Raw genomic sequence first — 24,821 nt, 5'->3', positions numbered from 1 at the left:
TCCTCCTCTGTCCCCCCCGTCCTCCCCTCCTCCATCTTCCTTCCTCCTCTGTCCCCCCCCGTCCTCCCCTCCTCCATCTTCCTTCCTCCTCTGTCCCCCCCGTCCTCCCCTCCTCCATCTTCCTTCCTCCTCTGTCCTCTCCCCCCCCCCCGTCCTCCCCTCCTCCATCTTCCTTCCTCCTCTGTCCTCTCCCCCCCCCCCCCGTCCTCCCTCTTCTCCGTTCTCCACCTTCCTGGCTCCCCCCTTTCTCCGTCCGTTCTGCTTCCATCACCCCTCCTCTGTCCCCCCTCATTCTTCTGCCCTTGGTCTACTGGGGCGGTCAGTACTGGGGGTCTCATTTGGGGAGTCAACCCCCTCTTGTCGGACGGCGCAGCAGATGCACAAGTATGCGGCAGGCCAGGCCTAATGGCTGAGTCTGAGGCCCGAGGGCTGCCCAGGTGGGGGCAGCGGCGGGGAGGGGAGTTACGCTGAAGGTATGAGCAGGTAGGCACCAGGTGGTCAGCACAGTGTGGAGTCCACTTCAGTGCCACGGACACTTTGACCAGCCCGTGGCTTCGGGCTGCGTAGGCGTGGACGCTGGGTCCCCAGGACACGGGGCTTTCGGTGGAGGGAATGAGTTGGGGAGGGGCAGCTGGCACCTCCCGTCCCACCCTCCCGCAGGCCTGCGCACCCCGCCTCCCTCTGGGCAGCCCCTGCCCGCAGCCCCACCCCACCCCCGGAGGGTAGACCCTGGTGTGGAAACTGGAACAGGGTTGCCACATCCCTGCCAGGCCTGGGTGGGGCCCTGAAACCACTGGGCCTCTGTGCTCCCGTCATGTCTGTCCCACCGCACACTCGCCCTCCTGTTTGGTGTATTGATCCATCAGCACCCCACCAGCTTCCACAAACGGTCGGATTTTGAAATAAAAACTCTGATGACTGGTGACCCCAAAGGGTATGTTCAGTGTGGAGAGAAGGCCCCTCCTGGAAGAGGAGGTGGGGCGGTCCAGGGCCCTCGGCTGGGAACAGCGGGTGAGCACAGCCTGCAGCCCCTTCAGAGTAGCGCGTGAAATGAGCAGGGAAGGGAGGGGGAGTGAGGTCCTGGGGCCCTGGGCACAGCAGGTGGAAACCAGGGACCGCCAGGGGCCAGCGTGGGGGGGTGGGGAGTGATGGCTGGAGAGAGGCAGGTGAGACCCCATCCAGACTTGGGGCTCTGTGTGCATATCCTGGGGACCCCATAATAACCCCTTGGGGGCTCAGACCAGGAATTGTTCCAATTCCGTGCAAAGACCACCAGAGTGAGGAGAGCACACTGTGTGACCTTGAGCAAGTCCCTTGCCCTCTCTGTGCCTCAGTTTCCCCTTCTCTCCAGGGGGAAATTGGAGCAGGACACCTAGAGCCCCCTTCCAGCCTGACATTCTGGGAACTCCAGTGAGGAGGAGGGGGCGAGTCCTTGCTGGCCAGCAGGTGACTGGTGTCCCCCAGGTGAAACCTGTGTGAGGACAGCTGGAAGGTGCCTCTGGAGCAGACCAGCTGCCTCCTGTGCTGGCTGCGGGCTATGTCCTCCTGGTGCGGCCGTGGCCAGTATGGCGCTGCCCCTTCCCTTCTGCCCTGGCAGCCCTCCCCTCGAGCCCCTCAGGGTCCAGCTAGACCCCTGAGCTGACCTGACCTGCATCCACGTGTGGCCCCTGCTGCCCACGAGATGTGGCGTCCCTGGTGCTGGCCACGGGCCTGGGGGCCAGCAAGGCCCTGGCTGCCAGCTTTCCCACCCGCTGGCCCTGTGGCTGCTTCATGGGGGCCTCCCTCACCCTCTCCATGGCTCTCGAGTACCATGGGGGGCCTCTGGGGGCGCCCACTCGGGCCAGGCCTATCCCACTGGAAGGGGATGTCAGGTGGCCCAAGGGCCCTTCTTGAGAAGGCGGGAGAGACACCGCGGCTTGTGAGCTCTGCTGTTTGTGGGCAGGCCCCTAAGCTGGCGTGGGCAGCAAGTTGGCCTCAGATGTCCAGCCTCTGGGCGGGTCAGCGACTGGTCCCCATAGCCCTGGACAGAACAGGTTCCAGAGAGGCCTTGGCCTCAGGCCATCTGCGTCTGCTCAAGCCTGGAGCTGTGCACCGTCCCCCTCCCACCGGGTCTTCTCCCTGGGGGCCACCTCTCCTCAGCGGTGGGCTCACACGGCTGCCGCCTTCTGCGGGGGATTTCTGCTGCTCTATGGGAGTGTGGGAGAGACTGGTCAGTGGCTGCTCTGTTGGCCACGTGTGTCACCTCCCTCTGCACCTCCATGCAGCACCAGGCACCTGGGGGTAGGACAGGGACACAAAGCCACCGAATGTCTTGCCCCCCTGGGTCCAGGAAGGGGGCGCTAACCCCTGCCATCCCTGCAGGGAGGACCCGTGGGCATCCTTACCTCCCCCCTGCCCCGCAGGTTCCCAGCTCTGTTCCCTGGTCTCCCTGCTGGCTGCTGGCCAAACCAGGAAGGTCCTGTGGCACTTTGTGGCAGCGGGACGTGGACCCTGAGGACAGCTCAGAGGAGAGCTCCCTGGACACGGGTGATCACCAGCGAGGGGGAAGGGAGGCCTGGGTGTCAGAGGAGGGAAGAGAGGCGTCGCCCAGAGACACGGACTCATCCTGGGCTTCAGTTCACGAGGAGGGGAGGAAGCAGGCAGGCTAGGGGTGTCTGCACCCTCCACCCTGGGGTGGGGGTTTGGTCACTGTTGTCCCTGGCTCAGGCTGGGCCCAGAGCTTCGCCCGGCCTCCCAGGCTGATGAGCAGGGACCTCAGGGCCAGCTTCCTTGGCAGTCTGTCCCTGCGTGAGCCCACCTACTACCAGCCCTAATTCCTGGTGGCCGGCCTGGAGGCAGCGGCCACCGTCTTCCTGTTCCTGAGGTCTGATCACTGGGGGCGCCACCCAGTTCTGCTGCTGGCACCTTGGTCATGGGCCTGGTGCCCCTGCTGCTCCTCGCCAGGCCCAGCATGAGCGTGGGCCCTGCAGGCTGATGGGGTCGTCGTGTTTGGCCCAGGGTCTACCCCATGGCAGGGGTCCTGGTATCAGCCCCCTCCTGGGGCCGCATGAGAGAGGCACAGAGCACAGGAGACTGCTGTTCTCTTTACTCTGTCCATCTCCCCACTGTGCACCCAGGGAAACTGAGGCCCAAAGAGTTAAGGGGTCAAAAGGATCCTCTGCAAAGGGGCTGAATGTAAGGGTCTGGTTTGGATGGGGGCAAGCTGGAGCACCTGACCCCCAAGCAGAGTGTGCAGACGCAGGCAGACAGGTCGAGGAGGCCAGGCCCACGCGGGACCCTGAGACGTGGACGACTGGAGGGCAGGCCCTGGAGTGGCCTGGCATGGGCAGCCTGGGAGTCCTTTCTGTGTCCCTAGACCTGGGCTGGACTGTGTTGTCCCTCTCTGTCCTGGGGTTCTGGGTCTCCCAGGCCACGTCCACCCTCAGCAGCTTCTTTGCAGCTAAGGTCTCCCCGACAATGACCAGGGGGGCTCCAGGCTGCCCAGCCACACGGCAGGACGTGAGGTCCTGCCAGCCCAGTGCCTGAGGCCCCAGCCCACTTGGGGGCAGGCAGAAGGGAGGCGTGACCCCCGTGCACCTTCCTGGCTCCGTTCCATCTTGACCTGAGTTCAGATCATCTTCCTGGGTGGCGTGGTGGACACGGCCCTAGGAGGGTCTGGACAACAGCTCAAGAGGCGAGGGGGCAAGGGGAGGCGAGGAGATAGAGGCCTGGTGGGGGTGGGGGAGTGATGAGCCAGCCCCCAGAGAGGGCAGAATTCCAAGGAAAAAATCGTCATCCGATTTTCTAATGAAAATAACGAAACTTGTTCCAGGGCAGAGAAGAAAAGCTTTTCCACAAAAATTATGAGTTTTGTTTTCCTGGCCCCCCCATACCTTTGGTTCTGCTAAGCACTGGCCCCTCCCTGGGTCACATGCGTGTGTCCATGTGTCCATCTGCGGGGGGCCGTCTGTCTCAGCTTCTTCCTGCGCACGTGGTCTTTGCCCGCCCTGTGTCCTGTCGCCTGCCCCTGCTGCCGCCCCCCACATCCACCGGCCACACCTCCCAAAACCACTGCTCCCAACCAGCAGCCCCCACGAGCCAGGACACGGACGGCAATCAAGGCCCAGGGCACGGCTGGTCCAGGCGCAGTGACCACACTGGGCAGACACCCCCTCAGATGGCCACGTCAGTGTGGGCGGAGGCGTCTTGGGAAGAGCTGCGGGGACAGCATGAAAGGGGTGTCCCCACTGCGCCCCTTGCCCCTGGGTGCCCCCCAACGTGTGGAGGACAGAGGCGTCCATGGAACTTGGTGTCCTTGCTGGGTCCTCCCTCAGGCTGCACCCCGGTGTGACCACGGGTCCACTAGGGCCAGGCCCACTGACCCCATCTTCTCAACAGGGTGCCTGAGAGCAGTTTTCCAGGAACTGAGAGTCCACCCCTTGTCCAGCTCAAGCCAGTTGAGATCAACTCCTCAACTGGGTCTGTGCAAATGCCCGGTAGGTGACCCTTTTGATGTCAAGGGGAACGAAAGCCCCACCCCAGATCTTGCTAAGGCCACCCTTCCGTGAACACGCGTCCTGTGCAGAGCCGTGAAACCTGACTGTGCTGGCGCGGATCATCAGTGCTCTCACTCCTCCTCACCTCCAGGCATCCATCCCACACTTCCGACCACCTGCCCTCTGCCCCACGAAAGCTGCCCCAGGCCCTGCTCAAGGAGCCTGAGCTGAGAGCTCTCGCCGCCTGCCTCCTTGCAGGTCGACCTCGTGATAAAGCGGTTTTCTCTTCTCACAGCTGATGCTGTGATAACTGGCTTCTTATCCCACTGGGCAAGAGAGCCCCATCTTTGTTCAGTAAACCCGGGGCTGGAGGGGTTCCTTCTGGTGCCCCCCCCAGCTGTGTTTGCACCCCCTCCCCGCCCCCGCAGAGGCCCCAGGCTGGAGAGTCAGCATGTTTTAATTCATGTCTGCCCACACTGCTCCCTTTCACACACATGAGGTCCTCGTGGGTGGGAGATGAGCTGGGCAGCGACCCCCGTGGAAGCGACTGACAGCAGGCCTGTCGGCCCTCGGGACACTTCCTTCTGGCCACTCCACTCCAGGCTCTGTCCCCGGGACTCTGTCCTCCCCTGGGAGAGGCATGCTGCCCTTCGGCCGCCTCCACAGAGGTCAGCCGGGTCTCCCGGCCACACGACCAGGTGTTGGTGTGTCCAGTGGGGCCCCTGTGGTCAGACTGCATGTACTGGGAGGACATCGTCCCCTGTGTCCAGGTGTTTGTGCCCTCAGCAACGTGGGTGCAGGTCCCCAGCAGGAAGCCCCCTCCCCTGGCCCAGGTGGCCACTGTGTCCTGCCCTCGCTCCAGCCCTCAGGGGGGGCCGTACAAGTCCGCCAGCCGTGCGAAGCGGGGTCCCCAGTCCCGGAGGCAGGTGTAGTCTTGGTCCTCGTCGCCCAGGCTGGACAGGATGGAGCTCAATGTCCCAGCCACGGAGCCGCCCCCCTCGTAGTCATAGATGAGAGCCGTGTCGTAGGGTGGGACGCTGGGGTCACTGTCTGCAGCCTCCAAACCCTGTGGGGAGGCCCAGGAGCTCAGGACCGTGCCCTTGCGGGGGGCGCTGCAGCACAGGGCGAGGTCAGCCTCCGTGTGGCGGAAGGGGAGGCCCCGAACGGACAGGAGCTGAGGGGTGACCTCACGAGGATGGCTTGGAGGAGAGAGAGTTCCCCGGGGCAGCCCTCCTTCCTTGGGGTTAGAGCCCCTCGGCCCCTCCCCCCGGCTTTGTCCTGCCCCAGGGCGGGTCCTGTTTTCCAAGCTTTCACAAATGGTTCTGTGGCCACCACCTGTCCTGCCACCTGTCTGTGCACACCTCGCCCCCACAGTACTGCACACCCTCCTAACCAGGACCTGCACGGGGCCTGCTCCTTGCTGGGCACCTGGGGGGCTTTTTCTGAGCCAGAGGGCTATGTGTGCGTGCCACTGGGCTCGCTAGTGAGAGGTCACGTGTGCTCCTTGACATCACCCAATTGGATTTCCCGCATTCCAGGCATCTCCCGTGTTGGCTGCAGGAATCACTGATGCGTCCAGAGGGACTAGTGTGGACGCCCAGGTTCGGCTGATGGCTGCACCCCCACCCACAGGGGACACTAAGTCTCTCCTCGGCCAGCACCCCATGGAAAGTGCTCCGAGCAGACTCCAAGCAACTCCAGCTCAGCCAGGCCCTGCGTGACCCCAGGCAGGGGGTTGCCAGGCTCCTCTTTCCTCAGATTCCTGCCTGTGGCCCGCGCCTGCCCCACTCAGCAACTGGGTCCTCAGGAGCTTCCCAGAAGCTCCGCCAGGGTCCCCAGCGGTAAGGCCACTCCCCGCCGACAGCTCACCTACAGGGATGGGCGCACGTGCAGGGGTACACGGGCTACATGGGGTACACACAGGAACAAGTGTGTGCATATATATGTGGGTGTGCATGCATGCACGGGTGTGTGGCCCTGATCCCCAGGCACCTACATCATTGATGAAGTCGGCAATGTCGGCAGGGCTGGTGGGCAGCAAACGGGGCGGCGGGGGCCGTGCTTGACCAAAGGGGGCATCGCGGCGCAGCAGTGGGCGTCCCAGAGGGGTGCCCAAGGTCCCTGTCGGGTGGCGCAGCTGGCTGATGTCGTAGGCGTCCTGTGGATGGAGTGTGTAGAATTCAGCCGTGGGTGATCGCCATGGGGTTTCCATACCAGGCACCTTCTGGGATGGCCTGATGGGGCCCTCTGCTCGCGTGGGGCCTAGGGTGTGGGAGGAGGCCTGTGGCCTGGCTCCTGGGGACCCTCCCACTGCTCTGCACTTCCACATTCCTGTGCCCCCTCCCCAGGCCCCCCTCCTCCTCCCTCCCTTCATGGGGTCCACCCCTCCCCTTGCCCTCCGCCCTCACCTGGTCCTCCTCCCCGCCCCCCTGCTCATCATAGTTGAGGATGTTGTCCCGGAGGTCGTCTTGCAGCCCCGGCAGAAGCCCCTTGTCCCACGACCGCTGCCGGGACCATGCGACGAGGGCCACGGGCAGCGCAAGCACTGGGCGGGCAGACAGAGCAAGGTCGGCGTACGGAGGGGTGGGGACTGTGGTGTTGGAGGGCAGGGGTCCTGGGGCGGGGGCACTCACACAGCAGCAGGATGACGCTGGCCAGCAGAATGACCAGGGCACCCAGGCTGAGGCCGGCACCCCCTGACCGCAGCGCACTGGCCCCGGGCAGGCAGGTGCCGTCTTGGCCGCAGTGGCACACGGTCACGTTCAGGAGCTGCTCACGCTGCTGGGGCGGCTGCCCTGAGTCCCGGAGCAGCAGGCTGAGGCGGTGCAGCCCCTCCTGGACCTGGTGTCTCAGCCGCAGGCGCGCGTGGCTCACTGCGGAGGGCGCCCACGGTCAGCAGGGGCCCCACAGCCCATCCCACCTCCCATGTCCCCTCCATGCCCTGTGCTGCGGGTGGAGCAGCCTGATGGGTGGGGTTCCCGAGATGCTGGGCCTCAGTTTCCCCATCCATGCCCTGGGCATGATAATGAATCCCTGCCCCATCTGAGGATGCACTGCGGTGGGTAGCAATGGGACCACAGTGTTGACTGCATCCCCAAGTCCCAGGCTCTGGCCTCCTGGGGGGCCCTGGGGGAGCTCACCGTTAACCTGGCTGACACTCCAGTTCCGGGCCTGCTCTGGAACCCTGGGACTCAGCTGGAAGTGGAAGGGGGCCCCATGTGGGGGCAGGTCTTCATCCACAGCACCCAAGACAAGGCCGGCGCCCTGGTCTGGCTCACTGCACAGGCTGCCAGACGGTGAGGACAGCTCAGGGGCGTGGTCGTTGACCTCCAGGATCTCAATGGACAGGGTCCCAGTGGCTGTGCAGGGCGGGGAGGCTGCAGGCAAGAGAGGCCTGGTGGGTTCCTACCCCTCTGGAGCCCACCCACCCAAGTCTGCTCAGTGGAGGCTGCACTCCCAGCCCGCAGGCAGCCGCAGGGAGGCCCAGCCTGCATCGGGAGCCCTGGAGCCCAGCCACGGCTCAGTGCTCACCATTGTCGTGGACCAGGATGATGGCCCTGTACCAGCCATCCTTGAGGAAGGGCGACGCTGGGCTGAGCACACGCTGGGTCTGGACCTGGCCCGTGGCTCCGTCCACCTGCAGCCAGTCCTCAGGGTCGTAGTCCTTGGAGTAGCTGTTGGCCCAGGAGAGGAAGAGGGGACAGGGTGGCCCTGAGCCTAAGCAGGACCCCAGACGTGTGGTCACACACAGACACACACACAAGCACATGCACACATCCCCCACATACATGTGCACCCCACACGCCCCTCCACGCAGGCGCACACCCGTACCACACCCACCCACACACTTGCCCTGGGCCACTGAGTGACACAGCCAGGATCCAAGCCATGCACACAGGGGAGACGCGGCCAGCGCTGGGGGTGACACCCAAGATCCTGACGGCCAGACCCACGGGAGCAACAGCTCCCCTGAACCGATGACTCAGACACTCAGGACAGCTGGAACAGCCTGTGGCCATGTCATTGTGTGTCAGCTGGAGCCCCACCCTGCCCTAAGGGACAAAGTTGCATCAGCACACACGCATGCTTGCATGGGGCTCGAGACTCCTTGGGCCCCCCATGACGCACACAGACAGATGAGACCTCCACCCTCTGACCTGAGCCTCAGGGTGCAAGGGCTGGGGCACCCTCAGCTGTGCCCTGGCCCTGCTGGGCGATGGTGGAAGGGGCCCCACCCCAGGGTCCGCAGGGCCCACCTGAGTCTCTGCAGCTGCTGGGTGTCCGGGTCTTGGGCAGCAAAGGTGGCCACGGGGGTTCCTGCGGCCGCCCCCTCGGCCAGGCTGGTCCGCAGAGGGTTCTCCTGGAACACAGGCGCCTCGTTGACATCCCGCACCTGCACGTGGACCCTGGCCTGGCCCCGCTCAGCTCTGGGGGCGGTCGCCTGCAGGGGGGCCTCGTTCTGCACCGCCACTTTGAGGTCATACTGCTCACAACTCTCATAGTCCAGGGGCTGTGGGGGGAAGCAGAGCAGGCGGTCCACTCAGGATCCGGGCCCAGCTCCCATCAGGGCGCCGGAGGCGGCCATGGGGCAGGGAGAGCCCTTCCACGGTGGCACTGCCGCCCCTGGGTCTGTCCCGAGAGCCCGCACTTTCCTTCTTCTTTTTAGCCTTGGAAAAGTAAAAACTGTGCAGGATAAAAAAGCACCAAGAATAATGCAAAAATGATAAAATAAGTGCTTGTCACTCAAGGTGAATTTGTAGTGTGGTCACTTTTGTGTCCCGTGGTGGGCGGTCCTCCCAGGGACTCATGCACACATTGATCTGGGTGTCACCAAGAAAGTATGGCAGGTGTGGTTACATGAGCCGCTACAGCCAGCGGACTTCAAATGAAGACGATCGTCCTGGATGATCTGGGTGGGCTGCACCCACAGCTGAGAGTCTTTCAGAGCAAGACGGCGATTTCCCGAGGAAGTGGGAGTTCTGCTCCAGACAGCAGCGTCCGAGTCCCAGCTTCTGCCCTGCAGCCCGCGGCCCGCAGCCCTGCCCGGCCAGCCCCACAGCAGTGTGAGCCATGTCTTGCAATACAGCTCTCCATATCTCAATATCTAAATCATCTGTGTGTGTGTGCACGGCTGTGTGTGTACACGCATCTCCTGGTTCTGTTTCTCTGGTTTCACACCTGGCTGGCACAGGTACAGGCCGCATTTGTACACGCAGGTTACATTTGAAAGTGGGAGAATGCTGTAAACGACATGCATGCTCTCTCTGGGCCCGCAGCCCCCATGCTCCCCAGCCTCTCAGCTCCACCCCCTCCCTCTGCTCCTCCCCGAGGACAGGCAGAGGGCCCCAGGGGGTGAGGGGCACCCTCCTCAGCCGTGCACCCCGCTCACCTTCACCACAGACAGCACGCCCTCGTTGGTCCTGGGGTCCGTGCGGATAGCGAACTGCCCATCGGGGTCACCCTCCAGGATGGTGAACCTGGCCGCCCAGTTCGGGGAGCCTGGCAGGTCCCTGTCCTCCACCTGGAGCCGGCCCACGTCCACTCCGCTGATGGCCTCTGTGGCCTCCATGAAGAACTGTGGGAGCCCCGCCCCAGTGGCCCGCCAGAGTTGTTGGGGTGGGGAGATGGGGTGGGTGAGGCCCTGGGTCCATGGGGACACCAAGGCCCGACCCTCCCCACCTCCCCACAGGGATGCCCTCCTTGCTCCTGCTGGCTAACTCTGCTGCCCACCCACTGTGGTCCTCCAGGTCTGTCTGCCTCGTAAGTCGCTACCCTGCAGGAACCCCGGGAGCCCCTCTTCAAGGCTCAGCTGCAAGCCAACCCTCCCACCGACCGTGCTGCCTTCTCCTGTTCCATCCCACACAGCGAGGCTGGGAGGATTCCCCCACTGCCCCAGGCCACAGAGGGGTCCCCCTGCCCCAGGGCCACAGAGGCGTTCCCCTGCCTGCTCCCCCACAGCTCCTTCTGACTGTTCATGTGTTTGTGAGCACCCGCCTCTGCTGACCCCTAACGTGTGTTTATGCACCACTCAGGCAGGACGCCCAGACTCCCCCCTCCACAATGCCCCTTGTCCCCACCAGGAGCCTGGGGGGGAAGGGCAGCTCGAGCAGGGCCGGTGGGGGTGCGGGCAGTGGTGGCACCTCATCCCTGGTAAACGCGGGGGCGTTGTCATTGACGTCCTCCAGGGTTATGATGGCCAAGGCGGTGGCAGTGAGACCGTCTCCGGACATGTCCGCCACCTGCAGGGTCAGATTGTGCACGGCGACCACCTGGGGGCAGGGTGGCAGGGGTCAGGCAACTCAGGCTCAGGGCCACGGCTGCTCGGCCATTCAGGCCTGTGGGCTGGACAAGGAGCAGGCCACCCGCGGCTCTGGCCTCACAGGGGAGCCCCGTGGGCAGCAGAGGCTGTGGGGCTCCAAGCCCTGCCCTGCACCCAAGCTCTGGGGCAACACGTGCAGCCTGGCCTCTCGGGTCCGCCGGCACTGCTGTCAACCCCAGACTCTGCTGCGGGGGTCCCGACGGAGGAAGAACGTGCAAAGGACGGACGGGGCAGCTGTTACTCCAGAGCATGAGCAGTCGCTGTGGGCCCGAGAGGTGCGGGCAAAGACGGGCCGACGCGACCCTGGCTGCCCAGGCCTGGCCTCCCGGGCGGAGCAGTGGCGGCCTCACCTCGCGGTCCAGGCCCACTTGCACCGTGCGGATCTCCCCCGTGTGCTCGTGGATGCTGAAGAGCTGGGGGCCGCCTTGCTCCAGGATGGAGTACCGCAGAGCCGCGTTGTCTGTTTCTGGGTCATCGGCATCTGTGGCCTCAGCCTTGGTAACGTAGGTGCCTGGGAAAGATGCGGATGTGTGGGGCAACATCCACGGGGGTCAACCCTACCCCCAAAGCGCGGCTCACGGTGCCCCTGTGGCCACCACGCACCGTCCAGGTCCAGCCTCCGCAGCCTGTGCAAACTCGACCGCCCGAGGCTTTGGCCTTGTGCTGTTTGGGGAGGAAGGGACTCGCAGAAACCTGAGTCACCAAGAGCTGACACCCATGTCTCCTGCCAGACACCAAGACAGCCGGCAGGGGCTGGGCACTGGGTCAGACCTGGTGGGCCAGCTGGAGACCCTGGAGCTGGCACTGGCCCTAAGCCCCGGCCCTGGGGAGACAGAGGGTGTGCCGGCACGCTGAGTGGGCACCATCCTCAGCCCCACCCGCAGAGAGAAGCAGCCACGGCCGGACCTGTATTCTGGGGCAAACAAGGGGAGAGGCCCAGGTCGGGGCCCTGGCGCCACTCTAGACCCCAGACTAAAGCCAGAAGGAAGGCTCTTGGCAGGCATCCTCTCACAGGGGCACAGGAGAGCTCTTCCCAACGGGCCTTCCGTGCAGCCTAGGACTGAGCAGATGAGTAAACACATCGGGGGGCCGGGAGCCAGGTTTCTCACCATCCGAGAAGGGGCCAGAAGGGACCTCACCGAACTGGAGTGCAAGCGAGGGTGCCAGCGGGAACTCGTGACGTGTAATGAAGACAGACATTGACCAGAGACGCGCATGAGCACACACCGCACACCAAATAAGGCGGTGTGCACGCACACTCACACACTCGTCTGCATGTACACAGGCACATCCCCAGCTCTGTCGCTAAAAGAGCCGGGACAGTAGCCAGTCTGATGAGTCCCCCGGTGGCCAAATGTGGGCAATCTGAGCATCAAAATAATGGTCGTAAAAAATTATAACCCACTGAATGCAGTACAGCACCATGAGTCCACACTAATGTTAACAACAAGATACAGATGCGTGAGGAGAGGTGAAAGTTCTGCCATATACTGGAAGCCAAGTGATAACGGAGAAGGATGATGGGTTCAGAAAACCACCATCAGAATAATAACTGATTCAGGCAAGACCATCAGTGATGCTAAAACTGGTGGGTGGAAGTTTGAGGAGTAAAATGATATTTGCACAGTCTCATAGCATCTTCCACAAGACACCTGCTAATTACAAAGGGAAAAAATAAAAAAAATCCCCGTGGAGAAGCCTGGCAGACAACCCCCCTCAACCAGGTGGATCAATCAACATCTCCAGCAACAGGACATGTGTGCCTCCTGATGTGCCACGCCGAGGAGGACACGCATCACTTCCGTGGAATTCCCACCCAAAGTGCAGAAGCCGAATCCAATCACACAGTCCACATTCACAGATGATCTTCAGAATGACAGCTTAAACGCTTTACGTCAGCGTCACCACCAAGGAGGTGAAGGACTGGCACACTGAGAGCTATAGAACAGCGCTCGCTGAAAGAAACTAGAGAGACATAAATAAACGGAAACACACCCACCTTCGTGGACTGGAATACTTAATGTTGCTGAGGTGCGAGTAGCACCCAGAGTGACCTACAGACTCAGTGCAGCCCCTGTCAGAATCCCAAGGAGACAGATATATTGTTTTGCATAAATAGAAAATCCATCCTAAAATTCATAGGGAACGTCAAGGGACCCCGAATAGCCAACCAATCTCGAAAAAGAACAAAGCTGGGTGACTCACATTGCCTGATTTCAAAACTTACTCCAAAGGTGCAGTAATCAAACAGTGTGGCACTGCCGTAAGGACAGACACACAGACCAGTGGAGCAGAGTGGACAGCCCAGGAAGAAAGCCTCCCAGATATGGTCAAATGATTCCTGACGAGGGGGCCAAGGCCACTCAGTGGGGAGAGAACAGTATTTTCAACAAATGCTGCTGGGAAAGCTGGATCTCCACATGCGAAAGAGTGAAGTTGGACCCGTACCTCACACCATCTTCAAAAATTACCTCCAAGTGGCTCCAAGACCTAAAACTATAAAACTCTCAGAAGAAAACATAAGGGCAAAGCTTCACAACACTGGATTTGGCTATATTTCCTGGATATGCACCAAAGGCACAGGCAACAAAAGAAAAATAGACCAACTGGACTTGATGAGCATTTTTAAATTGGTCATCAAAAGACACTGTCAATAGAATAAAATGACAACACACAGAGTGGGAGAAAATATTTGCAAATCACGTATCTGATAAGGGATTAATATCCAGGTTATACAGAGAACCCCTAAAACTCAACAGCAAAAAATCAAATAACCCAATTCAAAAATGGGCAAAGGACTTGAACAGACATTTCTCCAAAGAAGATATATAAACGACCAATAAGCACATGAAAAGATGCTGAACATTACCAATCATCAGGGAAATGCAAACTGAAACTACAAGATGCCACCTCACGCCCATTAGGACGGCCATCAAATAAACAGAAAACCACAAGTATGGTGAGGAAGTGGAGAAACTGGAACCCTTGTGCTCTGTTAGCGGGAATGTAAAATGGTGCCACTGCTGTGAAAACAGTATGGTGGTTCCTCAAAGAGGTAAAAATACAACTGCCAAGTGGATCCAGCAACTCTACTTCTAGGAATACAGACAAAAGAAACGAAAACAGGGTCTCAGATCGATACTTGTACATCCTTGTTCAGAGCAGAATCATTCACAAGAGCCAAAAAATGGAAGCAACCCAAGGGTCCATTGACGGATGAGTGGATAAACGGAAAGTGGTCCATCCATACACTGGAATATTTTTTTTTAAGATTGGCACCTGAGCTAACATCTGTTGCCAATCTTTTTCTTCTTCTTCTTTCTCTTCCCAAAGCCCCCCAGGACATAGTGATGTATCCCAGTTGTAGGTCCTTCTAGCTCAGCCATGTCTGACGCCGCCTCAGCAGGGCCGGACAAGCGGTACTAGGTCTGTGCCCAGGAACCGAACCCACGAAACACTGAAGCAGAGTGCACGAACCTAACCACTCAGCCATGGGGCCGGCCCCCATAGAATGGAGTATTATTCAGCCTTAAAAAAGAAAGAAATCCTGACACCTGCTGAACTGTGAGTGAACTCTGAGGGCATTATGCTGAGTGAAATAAGCTAGTCATGAAAAGACAAATACTGTTTGACTCCACTTCTCTGGGGCCCTAGAGAAGACAAATTCACAGAGACAGAAGGTAGGATGGTGGGAGCCAGAGGCTGGGGAGGGGCGGGGGAGGAGTGTTCAGTGGGTGAGAGTTTCAGTTCGGGAAGACCTAGGGAGAGGGAAGCTGGGGATGGCTCCCGCCTCACCTGGGACGGCGCCTTCCAGCACCCGGCCCGTGAACACCTCCTGCCGGAAGACGGGTCGGTTGTCGTTCTGATCCACAACCACAATCTCCAGGTCCGTGGGCTCCTCCAGGGCAGATCCTCCCAGGTCCAGAGCAAAGGCCCTTAGCTAGTCAAGCAGAGAGCAGGGACTGGCACTGTGGGCCCCAAATTTCAGTGGCTCCCATGAGGGGCATGCAAAAGGGACAGCAAATGCAGACTCTGTGTCCCTCTGAACACCAACTTGAAGGGTGCAAACCAGCCCAGGGCAGGGCGCACGGGGCAGATGAGACCTCCCCAGGAGGGGGCTGCTGCCTCAGCCCGCAGGGCACCTCGGTCTCCCCCTCTGGCCTCCCCCCCAGGAGCTTGCAGCTGTGTCAAGTGTGACTGAAGCCGCGCTCTCACCAGTGCTCCTTCTCTCTCCCTTTCTCTATATGGTTCTGGCACCTCTTGAAGTTTACTTTAATTCATCTGCACACATGAAAATTTAAATTCAGCTGCCTCCTATCCTTTTGGAGAGTGGGCATGATATAATGTCCAGGTGAAAACATGCTCTCTGCTAACTTTGTGGAAGGGAACCGCAGGCGGGGCGCAGATCACTCTGTCTGTAGGGAACTCAGAGGAGGGTCCGGGCTCCCCTCCTTGGCCTGTGACTCAGTCTCCCTCCCGCTGCCTCTCTCTCAGACCTCACCACCCCAAGGCCTCCAGGGGCGGGTCCTGTGGTCCAGCCATGAGAATCAAAGGGCAGCTGTCGCTGGCATTTGCCAACACTGTGGGATCCTTCACCACACCCCGTCCCCACCAGCACAGCCGGGCTAGGGAGAACTGGCCGTGGCTGACGAGGGCTGCGCCCGCGTCCGGGGGCGTAGTCCTCCCGGCAGGACCGAGCCCCTCCTCCCCCCGCCTCGGTCTGCCCAAGCTCCTCTGCTTCGTGGGAACGCAACCCTGACCCGCTTCCTTGGGCTGCACGTCCCAAGTCCCTGACTCCGCCCCCCCATTAAGGACTTCTGCTCTAGCTGGAGCTGCAGTCTGGCTGAACGTCCCCAACCGCGCCGGGAGCCGGCGGACGTGGCCGGGAGCCCGTGGGAGGGGCCTGGAGCCCGGTGGGCGGGGCCGGGAGCCCAGAGGGACTGGAGTTGGGCCGGCGGGGCCGGCAGCCCGTGGGCGGCGCCTGGAGCCGGTGAGCGGGGCCGGCAGCTGGTGCGGGGAGGGCCCTGGCCTCCCCCAGCCCTCCGGGGCCCCACCCTGAAGCGGTCTGTCTTCTCCCGGTCCAGCATGGCGTTCAGGGACACCTTCCCCGTGAACTTGTCGATGGAGAAGACGCCCCGGGGCTCCTCGTCCACGCCCGGCCCCTGGATGCTGTAGATGACGCTGCCTAGTTGTTGCTTGTCCGACTTGATCTGCGGGAGCAGGAGACGGGCTGGGGAGGCGCCCAGGCCAGGGCTCCCTCCCTCTCCGCGGCCTCGGCCCCTCCCCCAACTGGGGTCAGGGGCGGCTCGGCCTGCAGGCCCCAAGGGCGTCCGGTCCTAAAGCAAACCCAGCCCCTGCTCTGCCGGGGCCTCCCCTCGGCCCTCGCCAGCCCCTGGGCCCCTCACCTGCACCAGTGGGTACGGGAGGCGCTTGTGGTTCTCAGACACACTGATCGGGGGGATGACCCAGGCTCTCCGCACACGGCCCAGCGCGGGCGCCCGGCGCCAGGGGTACAGGGTGCTGGGCTTCCTCAGTCCGGGGAGCTCCAAAGACAGGCCCAGGCTCTGCAACAAAGACACAGACAGCTGTCCCAGAGGGCGCACCCCGACAAGAGCTGGAGCCAGGCAGCTTCCCCGCAACCGCAACCGCTGGGAGTGAACCGCCCCTCCCTGGAGGGCCTGGAGAGGGAGAGCACCGTGCCCCCAGCAGCCCTGTGCCCCAAGCCTGGAGCCCCTAGAGGCTGGTGTAGGTCTCCTGCCTTGCCTGGGAGCCCCGGAGCCCAGGGACCAGGAGTTGTCGCAGGCTCTGGTGAACCTGCTGGCTGGGAACTGACGATGCTGTGCCCCCATCTAGCTCATCTCCCTGAGTGCCAGGCACTTCCCCCAGGTGGCCCAGGTGAGGGTCAGGTGCCGGGGCTTGGGGGCATCAGGTGCTCAGGGGGCAGAGAGTGGCTCTTGCTCCCCAGACCCTGGGGCGGGGAGAGGAGGCCGCATGGGAGGCCGAGTGATGAGTAAGCACAGCTGCTGGAAACAGCTGAGCTGGTGGGGCCCCTCCCCAGGGACCCTTGTGGGTGAAGCATGCCAGCAGGGGTGGGGCAGGCTGATCTGTGGGTGGGGGGTGTCTCTGGGCTGGGACAGTGAGGGGTGACACGTGGCCATCCCAGGACTCCTCTCAGCTTGAATTCTCGAGGGTTCCTGGAGATGGACCAGGCCTAGGCTTTTGTCCCAGGAGGCCTGGGGAGTGGGGAGGAAGCAGCCGCCTCAGGTGCCCCACTCAGCCCAGGGCAGGCCTCCCTGTGGGGTCCTGGCCCGGCTGTAGAAGGGCCTATGGGGAGTGTCTGCAGGGGCAGCCCCATGCCACTTGTCCAGGCTGCTTGTGGGATGAAGGCCCAGGCCCCAGACGTCCAGGATGTTAGGAGCGACTGAAAACACCGCGATCCCCAGTGCCCTCTGAATTTGCCATGCAGGCTGCCCAAGCCATGGGGGAGTGTGCAAGGCCCACGGGGGTGAGATGGGACAGGGGACCCAGGGGCCACTGAGAGGGACATGGTCGGCACAAGGGCAGCGTGGAGGCATCTGGACTCTCCGCAGCACGCCCCACCCCCAGGAGTGGACCCCCACCCCCGGCCTACGCTGTTTTTCTCCCAGAACTGTGGAACCAGGTGGGACTTTCACCCCAATATATTAGTTCCTGGAACGTGGGGACACTCACACGCTCCTCCCTCCCTCTCCGCATGCCCAGGGGACTGGGGTGTCCTGTGTGTGATGCCCCCCTGAAGTCGCAGTGTCCCCAGCCTGTGGGGCTACAGACAGAGAATGGGGAGCACATGATGGCCATGCTCCCCCACCTCTACCCTGGGCAGGTGCACGCAGACACACCCCAGACCCTGCCCCAGGCCAGGCCACCACTACTGGCTGAGCTCTGTGAGCAGCGAGCAAGAGGGAGGGCCCGGCCTGCTGAAGCTCTCCCCAACCACTGAGGGGGGAAACTGAGCCCAGAGAAGGGACCCAACCCGCGAGTCAAGGGCAGAGCTGGCAGCTCCCCTTGGCCTCCAGCCCTGCTTTAAATACACGGTTTCTGTACTGGCTCCTTGGTTGGGCATGGGCTGGCCTGAGTGTGGACTCAGGCACTGTGGCCGGCTGCGCAAGGAGATACTGGGGCCTCACGTTCCCCGCATCACGAGTGAGGCCAAGGCTGGCGCAGCTCTGGGGCACAGAGCCCGGCTGGACGTGGCCAAGGGCCATCAGGGCCCATGAAGTGGGGGGCTCCACCACCTGCTGGGACCCAGCTGGGTTTGGCGGCAGGAGAATGTGAGCCACACCCCCACCCCCTGCATTCGCAGCTGACCGCTGCCCTGCCCTCCTCCAAGCCCAGGCAGAGGGGACACCTCCACCCCATCCCCTTCCAGCCACCAGCCCTCTGTGCTCCCAGATGGCCCTGGGAGTGGTCTGCCCCCACCCAGGGTCTCCAGGCCCCTGGCTCCCTCTGGAGAGGGCTCCTTTCCAGCCCAGGTGGATGGGGTGGCTCCCAGGGCCCCTCTGAGGGGGGCCCACGCTCCCTGCTGCCCCTCTCCTCCTCACCCTCCAGCTGCCCACCCCCAGCCGCCCGGTCCTGCTGACGTCCCCTAAGTTGTCTCTCCCTCTGGCCATGCAGTCTAGGGGGGCTGGCATGGGATGGGTGGGCTGGTGGCCTCAGGGGAGGGGCAGCAGTGACAGTGCATGGTGGGTGCTTGGCCGGGGTGGGGGGAGCCAGCCAGGAGTAGGAAGGAGATAACAGCTCAGCCAGGAGGCTGCTGTCCTGCCCGAGCCTCTGGCCCTCTCTCTCCTCCACTGCCTCCCGGTTCCGCCCAGGGTTCATTCTCTGTGCCCAGGGGAGGCACAGTGGGCCTCCAGGGCAGCCCACAGTGGGTCCCTAGGGCAGCGCACAGTGGGTCCTCACACACTTTGTTGACAGAACAGCAGTAAAACGACCAAACTAAAGCCAACGCCCCTGGTGGCCCCAGTTCTGGAGTCCTCCTCCCGCCACCTCCCCTGAAATGCCAGGGCGTGTTCCCCTGCAGGGCCTAGAGTCCCAGTGGTAGCAATCCTGTTTATAGAAAGGACCATGCGGCTGGCCAGGCCCCCATGCTCCCCGACAGATGGCAGCGCTGGCCTCCAAGCAGCCTGGGCCGCTGGGGTTTCTCGCCAAAAGCACTTGAGCACAAGCCACTGCCAGGTCAGCGTGGTGTTCCTGCCAAGTGCAGACCTGCTGGCCCTGGTCACAATGCCAGTGCGGACAGCTCTGTTCCTGAGCTGGGGTGGGGGTGGGGGGGAAGCACCAAGCTCAGCACCCTCCCTGGCCCTCCTCCTCTCCATCTCTCCCTCCAGCCCCTCTCTCGGCCCTCAGTTCTCACAGCCACTAGGAATGGGTGATAAACACCTCATTTCACAGCTCCCCAGAATGAGGCTCAGAGAGGCTGAGCATTTGCTCAAGGCCACACAGCTGGAGAGCAGCAGAGCTGAGAGCCACAGGGAAGCAGCGTCTGAACTTCCATCTCTCGGAGGAGCCCAGACACACAGCAGCGCCGCCCTGACTTCAGCTTGGGGGGGTAGCGTAGAGGGGGCAGGGCACGGGGTGGGGGACAGTCCGACCATGCTCCTTGACCTCAGGCTCTGGGAGGGACACGCTCTGCCCTGTCTAGCTGCTGCCACACCTGGGCCGGACCCCATGCCCCCAGCCTGCAACAGAGCCTCTGGCTGCCCCCTCCCTGCCAGTGGCCTCGCTGACACTCAGGACGCCCACCAGCCTGGCGCAGGGCCCGTGGGGTCGAGGCACAGCCTGGGCGTCCTGGGTCCCATCTGTACATGGCCCAAGTTCACGAGGTCAGCAGAAGCCACAGAACCTTGGCAGGGGCCCCTCGCCCAGATCAGAGGCTGTGGTGGGTGGGGTGGCCGGGCTGGGCCACAGCCAACTTCCGGTCTGGGGGACCTTCTCAGTTGGTCTTTTGTCTCCCACCACACCCTTCCCAGAGGACGTGGCCGCCTGGGGATTGCAGGACATCTGGTGCCCAGACAAAGCCACATGGGCAAAGCCAGTTCACACAGACCCTAGCACATGGACAGAGGAAAAAGGCATCCTTGAGTGGGCATGTGTTCACAGACGCCATCTGCCCCCTCTGTCCCACACTGGGCCGGAACCAGCGCGTGCCACGGACCCGGCGCCCTCAAGTGTACACCCCCACGCTCCTTCTTGGCCCTGTCTGGAAGACCTAGAGACACCAGGGCCACTGCCCCCTCACAGCGCTCCGCCCCAGCCCTGGCACTCAGCTGCAAGGCTGCCCAGTAGCAGAGGTGCCCACCGCGGGCGGAGCACTGGCTGAGAGCCAGCAGGAGTGGCAAGCGCATTGCACGCAGTGGTGCAGAGGGGGACATGGTGCGCCCCCTGTGCCCCCCAGGCATGGGCAGGAGAGCGCCATCCAGCTGCAGGCTGCCGCCACCAGGCCCTGAGCCTGCGAGCAGCTGGCCTCCTACTGCCACGATGCTTCTCTGGCCTCAGGGAAGTTCCCATCCCGCTAGCCGGGCCATCAGCCTCCGCCGCTCAGACCTCACAGGGCGGAGGTCCCGCCACTGTGCAGGTGCTGAGGGGCAGGGGTGCTTCAGGGCAGGCTGGGGGTCCAAAGCTTGACGATGCGGAGCATCTCTGGGATGAGGAGGGGGGTTGGTAAAGACAGGGATTCTGTGGGGGCTGGCCCCATGGCCGAGTGGTTAAGTTTGCGCTCTGCTGTGGTGGCCCAGGGTTTTGCTGGTTCGGATCCTGGGCGCGGACGTGGCACCACTTGTCAGGCCACGCTGAGGTCGCATCCCACATGCCACAACTAGAAGGACCCACAACTAGAATATATACAACTATGTACTGGGGGGATTTGGGGAGAAAAAGCAGAAAGAAAAAAAAGAAGATTGGCAACAGTTGTTAGCCCAGGTGCCAATCTTTTTTTTTTAAAAAAAGACAGGGATTTCATGAGTCTACTCCAGACCCTCTGAATTAAAACAGCCAGGTGGTCCCAGGCGATGTCTTATGACGAACCCCCAGGTGATTCTTGGGAGCCCCGGGAAATGGGCAGGCATGGGGCTGAAAACTGAGACGTCACGGTCAAACAGCCCTGACTGGGCTTCTGCCCCACAGGAAGTCCCTCCACGACCCTGGGCTCTGCGTGTGGGGGACACCAGGGCAGCAGCATGGTTTCTGTTCAGGAGCAATGGACGGAAAGTGCCCTGCCCCTGGGGGTGCCTGCCAGCAGCGCCCCCCGACCCCCGTCCCCTCAACCCCTGCAGGTGCCCGTCCTGCCTGAGAGCCTGGGGGCGGCTGCAGAGCTCTCTGCTTCTCTCCACCAGCTGTGGTGGGTTCAAAACAAGGAATTACAAGGCACGACCCATCTCCCTGGGAAAAAAGCTGGGCACGTGGCTGGAGGCCCCTCCACCTGGAGATGCTGGTGACCAAGAGGCCAGGTGGAAAGTGAGGAGATCCTGCTTCCTGTCCTGGCACTGCCGGCCTCTGGTGGCCCCCTGGTGAGTGGCGGGCAAGGGGCCTGGGCTTGGGCTGGACATGTGCTGACTGGGGCCCAGCTCACCCACCGGAGCCTGGTCCACGGTGTGCGTCTTGGTTGAATAAAGGGGAAGCAAGGGTTCTCCATTAGCGTACCCGCCCAGTGGCGTCGGGCAAACCTTAAAGCCCCTTGCGGATGCAGCAACGGGCTCTGGGAGGTGGTTCCAGGGCTGATCCTACACTCTGTGTAGGGACATCTCTGCAAGGTTGCTTCCGGTCCTCGGTGTCTCAGACATTAGGAACCAGGCGCAGGGCCTGTAGCCTGGTGGGTGGGGTTTCCTTGGGCACAGGAGCGGCCGCTGGTCTGGACTCCCCGCAAGCTTCCCAGGTCTGAGCCCCTTCCCTTCAGGCTGGAATCCGGCCGCCCTGTTCCTGGATGGCCTGGCAGGCATCAGGCACGCCAGGAATGGACCCAGCTGTCAGCCTGGCCCCGAGCGAGCGGCTCCTCCACACCCTCCAGCTGCTGCAGGCTTCAGGGGCGGGATGGGGGTGATGGTGGAGGGCGGTGGAGGGGGCAGCTGTTTCCTCCACCCGCCCCTCTTGCTGAGACACGCTCTGCCACACTCAGTCCACCCCAGGCTGTCCTGCCCACCTTGGAGGGGACGGTGGTCCAGGCTTCCCTGTTCTGCCTCGGGCGCTGTCACACTAAGGTGGGCTAGTAACCCCACCCGTCCTGGAGGAGATGGTGTGTGTCTGTGGAGAGTGCACTGCCCCGGGGGTCTTCACACTTTGCAAAGCTCCTAGGAGTGCGGCTGAGCCCTGCTTCCTCCCAGGGACCCTGTGGCTCACTGGAGCCCTCACAGGCTTGGGGCCCCTCCCAGCAGGGTGCAGCTCAGCCCTGAGGCATCCCTGGCCCCCCACCCCTCCGCCACCCCAGAGGGGGTGGGGTCCCAGGGACAGGCCCAGCTGCTGGGGGCGCCGTGGGCACAGGGTGAGAGGACAGACGGACCAGGTCTGAAGGCACACACTCTGAGCCCCCTGGCTGACCTAGGGAACACAGGCAGGCGAGAGGAGTGTGGATCTGTGCAGAATCCTGCCTCCGGGCCCCAACTTGGGGCCGACTCCAGACAGCCCTGCTGGACCCCGGCCGCTCTGCCTTGGGGGCTCACGGAGGTGGAGGAAGGAGTGTCCAGGAAGCAGCCACAGGACCCAGGCATCTGGACAGCAGAGGACGAAAGTCTGAAAGCTGAGCTGACTGGGGGCTGGGCAGAGTCCTGACAGAGACATATTCCCGTGGACCCAGGAGAAGCTCCCCTCACACGGGAGCTAATCTGAGCCACACCAAGCGCAGGAACTTGAGGAGCCAGGTCCCACGGGCTGGCCTCCCCAGCCCCCCACCCCCCACTCCCCGCCCAGGCCCAGAATCCCCACAGCCTCCAGCTGTCTAGGGGATGGCCATCCTGCAGTGACCCTGGAGGCAGGGAGAGCAATCTGAGAGGATCTACTCCACTCCCATGCAGCAGGGTCCTCCTGGGGCCTGGGGAAAGGTAGACACCCCCAGACTCCAGGAACGTGCCCACCCAATGCACTGGGTGGGGGTGCTGAGGGAGAAATGCTGTTCTCAGGGCAAGGAGGGGGTACACCGGAGGCACAGAGCCTCTGGAATGGATCCCAGTGTGGGGGCATCCCAGCCCTGCGGGGGGCCTCTAGCAGAGGGCTGGAGGGGCGCAGGCCGTGGGCAGCCAGGCTGTGCTGGGCCGAGGGCGACCATGGCCGTGCCAGGCCAGCTGGACATGGGCCGCTGAGGCCCAAGCTGTGGGGCGCTGTCTCCGAGGGGGGCAGTGGGCGGACCCAAAGGCAGGGGTGGAGGTGGCTGGAGCCCTGGGGCTGGGTGCCCCTAGGGGCTAGCTGCTGGAGATCTGGCTGGCGGGCACCTGGTCAGCTGCCAGGGGCTGAAACCTGAGCTGGCCAGCCAGAGCTGGGAGGGCTGTGGGAATTACGGGGACTCAGGAAGCCCCTGTGGTGGGTGCTAGAAAGCCCCACTCCCCTCGCAGCGTCCAGCGCTGCCTGGCTGGCCTGGAACTGTAACAGCGATCACTGATTTGGGGCCCTGCTAAGCCCTTAGGCTCAGTACCCATCCAGTCTGAGGCCTGAGGCCTGAGGCCGTCCGTACGCACAATGTCTTGATACTAGCCAGCCCCAGCCCTGGCCTGTGACCCTGGTTCAGCCCAGTGCCCTGAAGGCAAGAGCCCACTGAGGCCACAGAATCCACTCCTGGGCCCAGCCGGGCGCCTGCCCAGCAGCCCAGAGCACGAGGAGACGTGGCCTTGCCCAGGGGGTGCCCCCGCTGGGGAGCGGGGCAGCCAAAGGCCTGTGCTTCCTTTCACGCATCCTGCTCCCACTGTGACACGGGGCCAGGGGGCTGGGGACCCGCAGGGAGTGTGGAGGGCGGCGGGCTGCCTCTGCTGGGACCTGGCTTCGCTGGGCACAGGGCACTCCCAAGGAAGGGTGTGCTCCTGGAGGGCAAAGCCTGCAGCTGCCCCTGCTGGCCGGGCACATGGAGGGGCTCAGACTCCACCCTAGACTGGCCAGGGTCATTTGCCAACTCGCCTGGGGTGTCTCTACTCCTGGCTCCCGGGGTCGGGGGCGGGGTGCGAGTGCTCCTGCCGCTCCCCCTCTGTTCCTGCCCCGCCAAAGACTGACTGACTACTCCCAGACCTCGGCAGGCTGAGGGGGCACCTCCGGAAGGAGGGGTCGGCCTGCCAGGTTGTCTCCCAGCGGTAGCACTGCTTGGCTCCCTGTCCGGTCCAGGCCGAGAGGGTTACACTCGTCTCTGGACACCCGCCCCCCGGGGCGCAGAGAGCCCTGGACAGTGCTGCCCACCTGACCCTCCCGGGCCCCTCAGCTCACGGGCCCCCCTAAGGCGGCGGGGACCAGTGGTTCCGGGCAGGCTGGGGCGCCCCCCTCTCCCAGCCGTCCCGGACAGGGACCCCGTGCGGCGCTGATGTTACCTGGGCCAGCAGCCCGAGGGCGAGCAGGAGCGCGGCGTCCATGGGCCGGCGACGGGCGAGTGTCTGGCCCCGGCGGAGCGGCGCCTCCTGCTCGGACAGGACCCGGGATGAGTGACAGCGCAAGTGTGCGGCCAGGCGGGGACCAGTGAGCGACAGCAAGTGTGCGGGGGCGGGGCCGGGGCGGGGCCTGTGGGCTGAGTGACAGCACGTGTGCGGGGGCGGGTCGGGGCCTGGGGCCTGAGTGACAGCACGTGTGTGGGGGCGGGGGAGGGTCAGGGCCTAGGGATGAGTGATAGCGCAAGTGCGCTGGCAGGCGGGGACGAGTAAGTGACAGCAAGTGTGCGGGGACGGGGCCGGGGCGGGGCCTGACTGACAGCACGTGTGCAGGGGCGGGGCCAAGGGCTGAGTGACGGTACGGAGTGGGGGCGGGGCCTGGAGGCTGAGTGACAGCACGTGTGCGGGGGCGGGGCCTGGGCTGAGTGACTGCACGTGTAC

General features: G+C 63.1%; 2 protein-coding genes across 2 annotated transcripts; one reads left to right on the top strand and one right to left on the bottom strand.

Annotated features, from left to right (window-relative positions):
• The first annotated feature begins 2,635 nt into the window (after positions 1-2,635).
• SLC22A31 (solute carrier family 22 member 31) lies at positions 2,636-3,577 on the top strand. The gene is given in 3 exon segments (XM_070500616.1): positions 2,636-2,895; positions 2,898-2,935; positions 2,968-3,577. Coding segments are annotated over 3 exon segments (750 nt in total). The 5' UTR covers positions 2,636-2,741; the 3' UTR covers positions 3,526-3,577.
• Positions 3,578-4,915: 1,338 nt separating this feature from the next.
• CDH15 (cadherin 15) lies at positions 4,916-24,484 on the bottom strand. Its single transcript, XM_014836571.3, has 14 exons — positions 24,327-24,484; positions 16,200-16,358; positions 15,849-16,004; positions 14,590-14,734; positions 11,145-11,305; positions 10,616-10,744; positions 9,865-10,050; positions 8,732-8,985; positions 8,007-8,149; positions 7,616-7,852; positions 7,109-7,348; positions 6,884-7,020; positions 6,472-6,633; positions 4,916-5,541 (listed from the first exon to the last, which is right to left on the bottom strand). Exons 1-14 carry the CDS (start codon positions 24,366-24,368, stop codon positions 5,341-5,343), a joined length of 2,352 nt encoding a protein of 783 aa, XP_014692057.3. The 5' UTR covers positions 24,369-24,484; the 3' UTR covers positions 4,916-5,340.
• Between the last annotated feature and the right edge of the window lie 337 nt (positions 24,485-24,821).

This window comes from Equus asinus, chromosome 28 (assembly GCF_041296235.1).
Source record: "Equus asinus isolate D_3611 breed Donkey chromosome 28, EquAss-T2T_v2, whole genome shotgun sequence".
NCBI lineage: Eukaryota > Metazoa > Chordata > Mammalia > Perissodactyla > Equidae > Equus > Equus asinus.
This window is presented reverse-complemented; position numbering and strand designations above follow the sequence as displayed.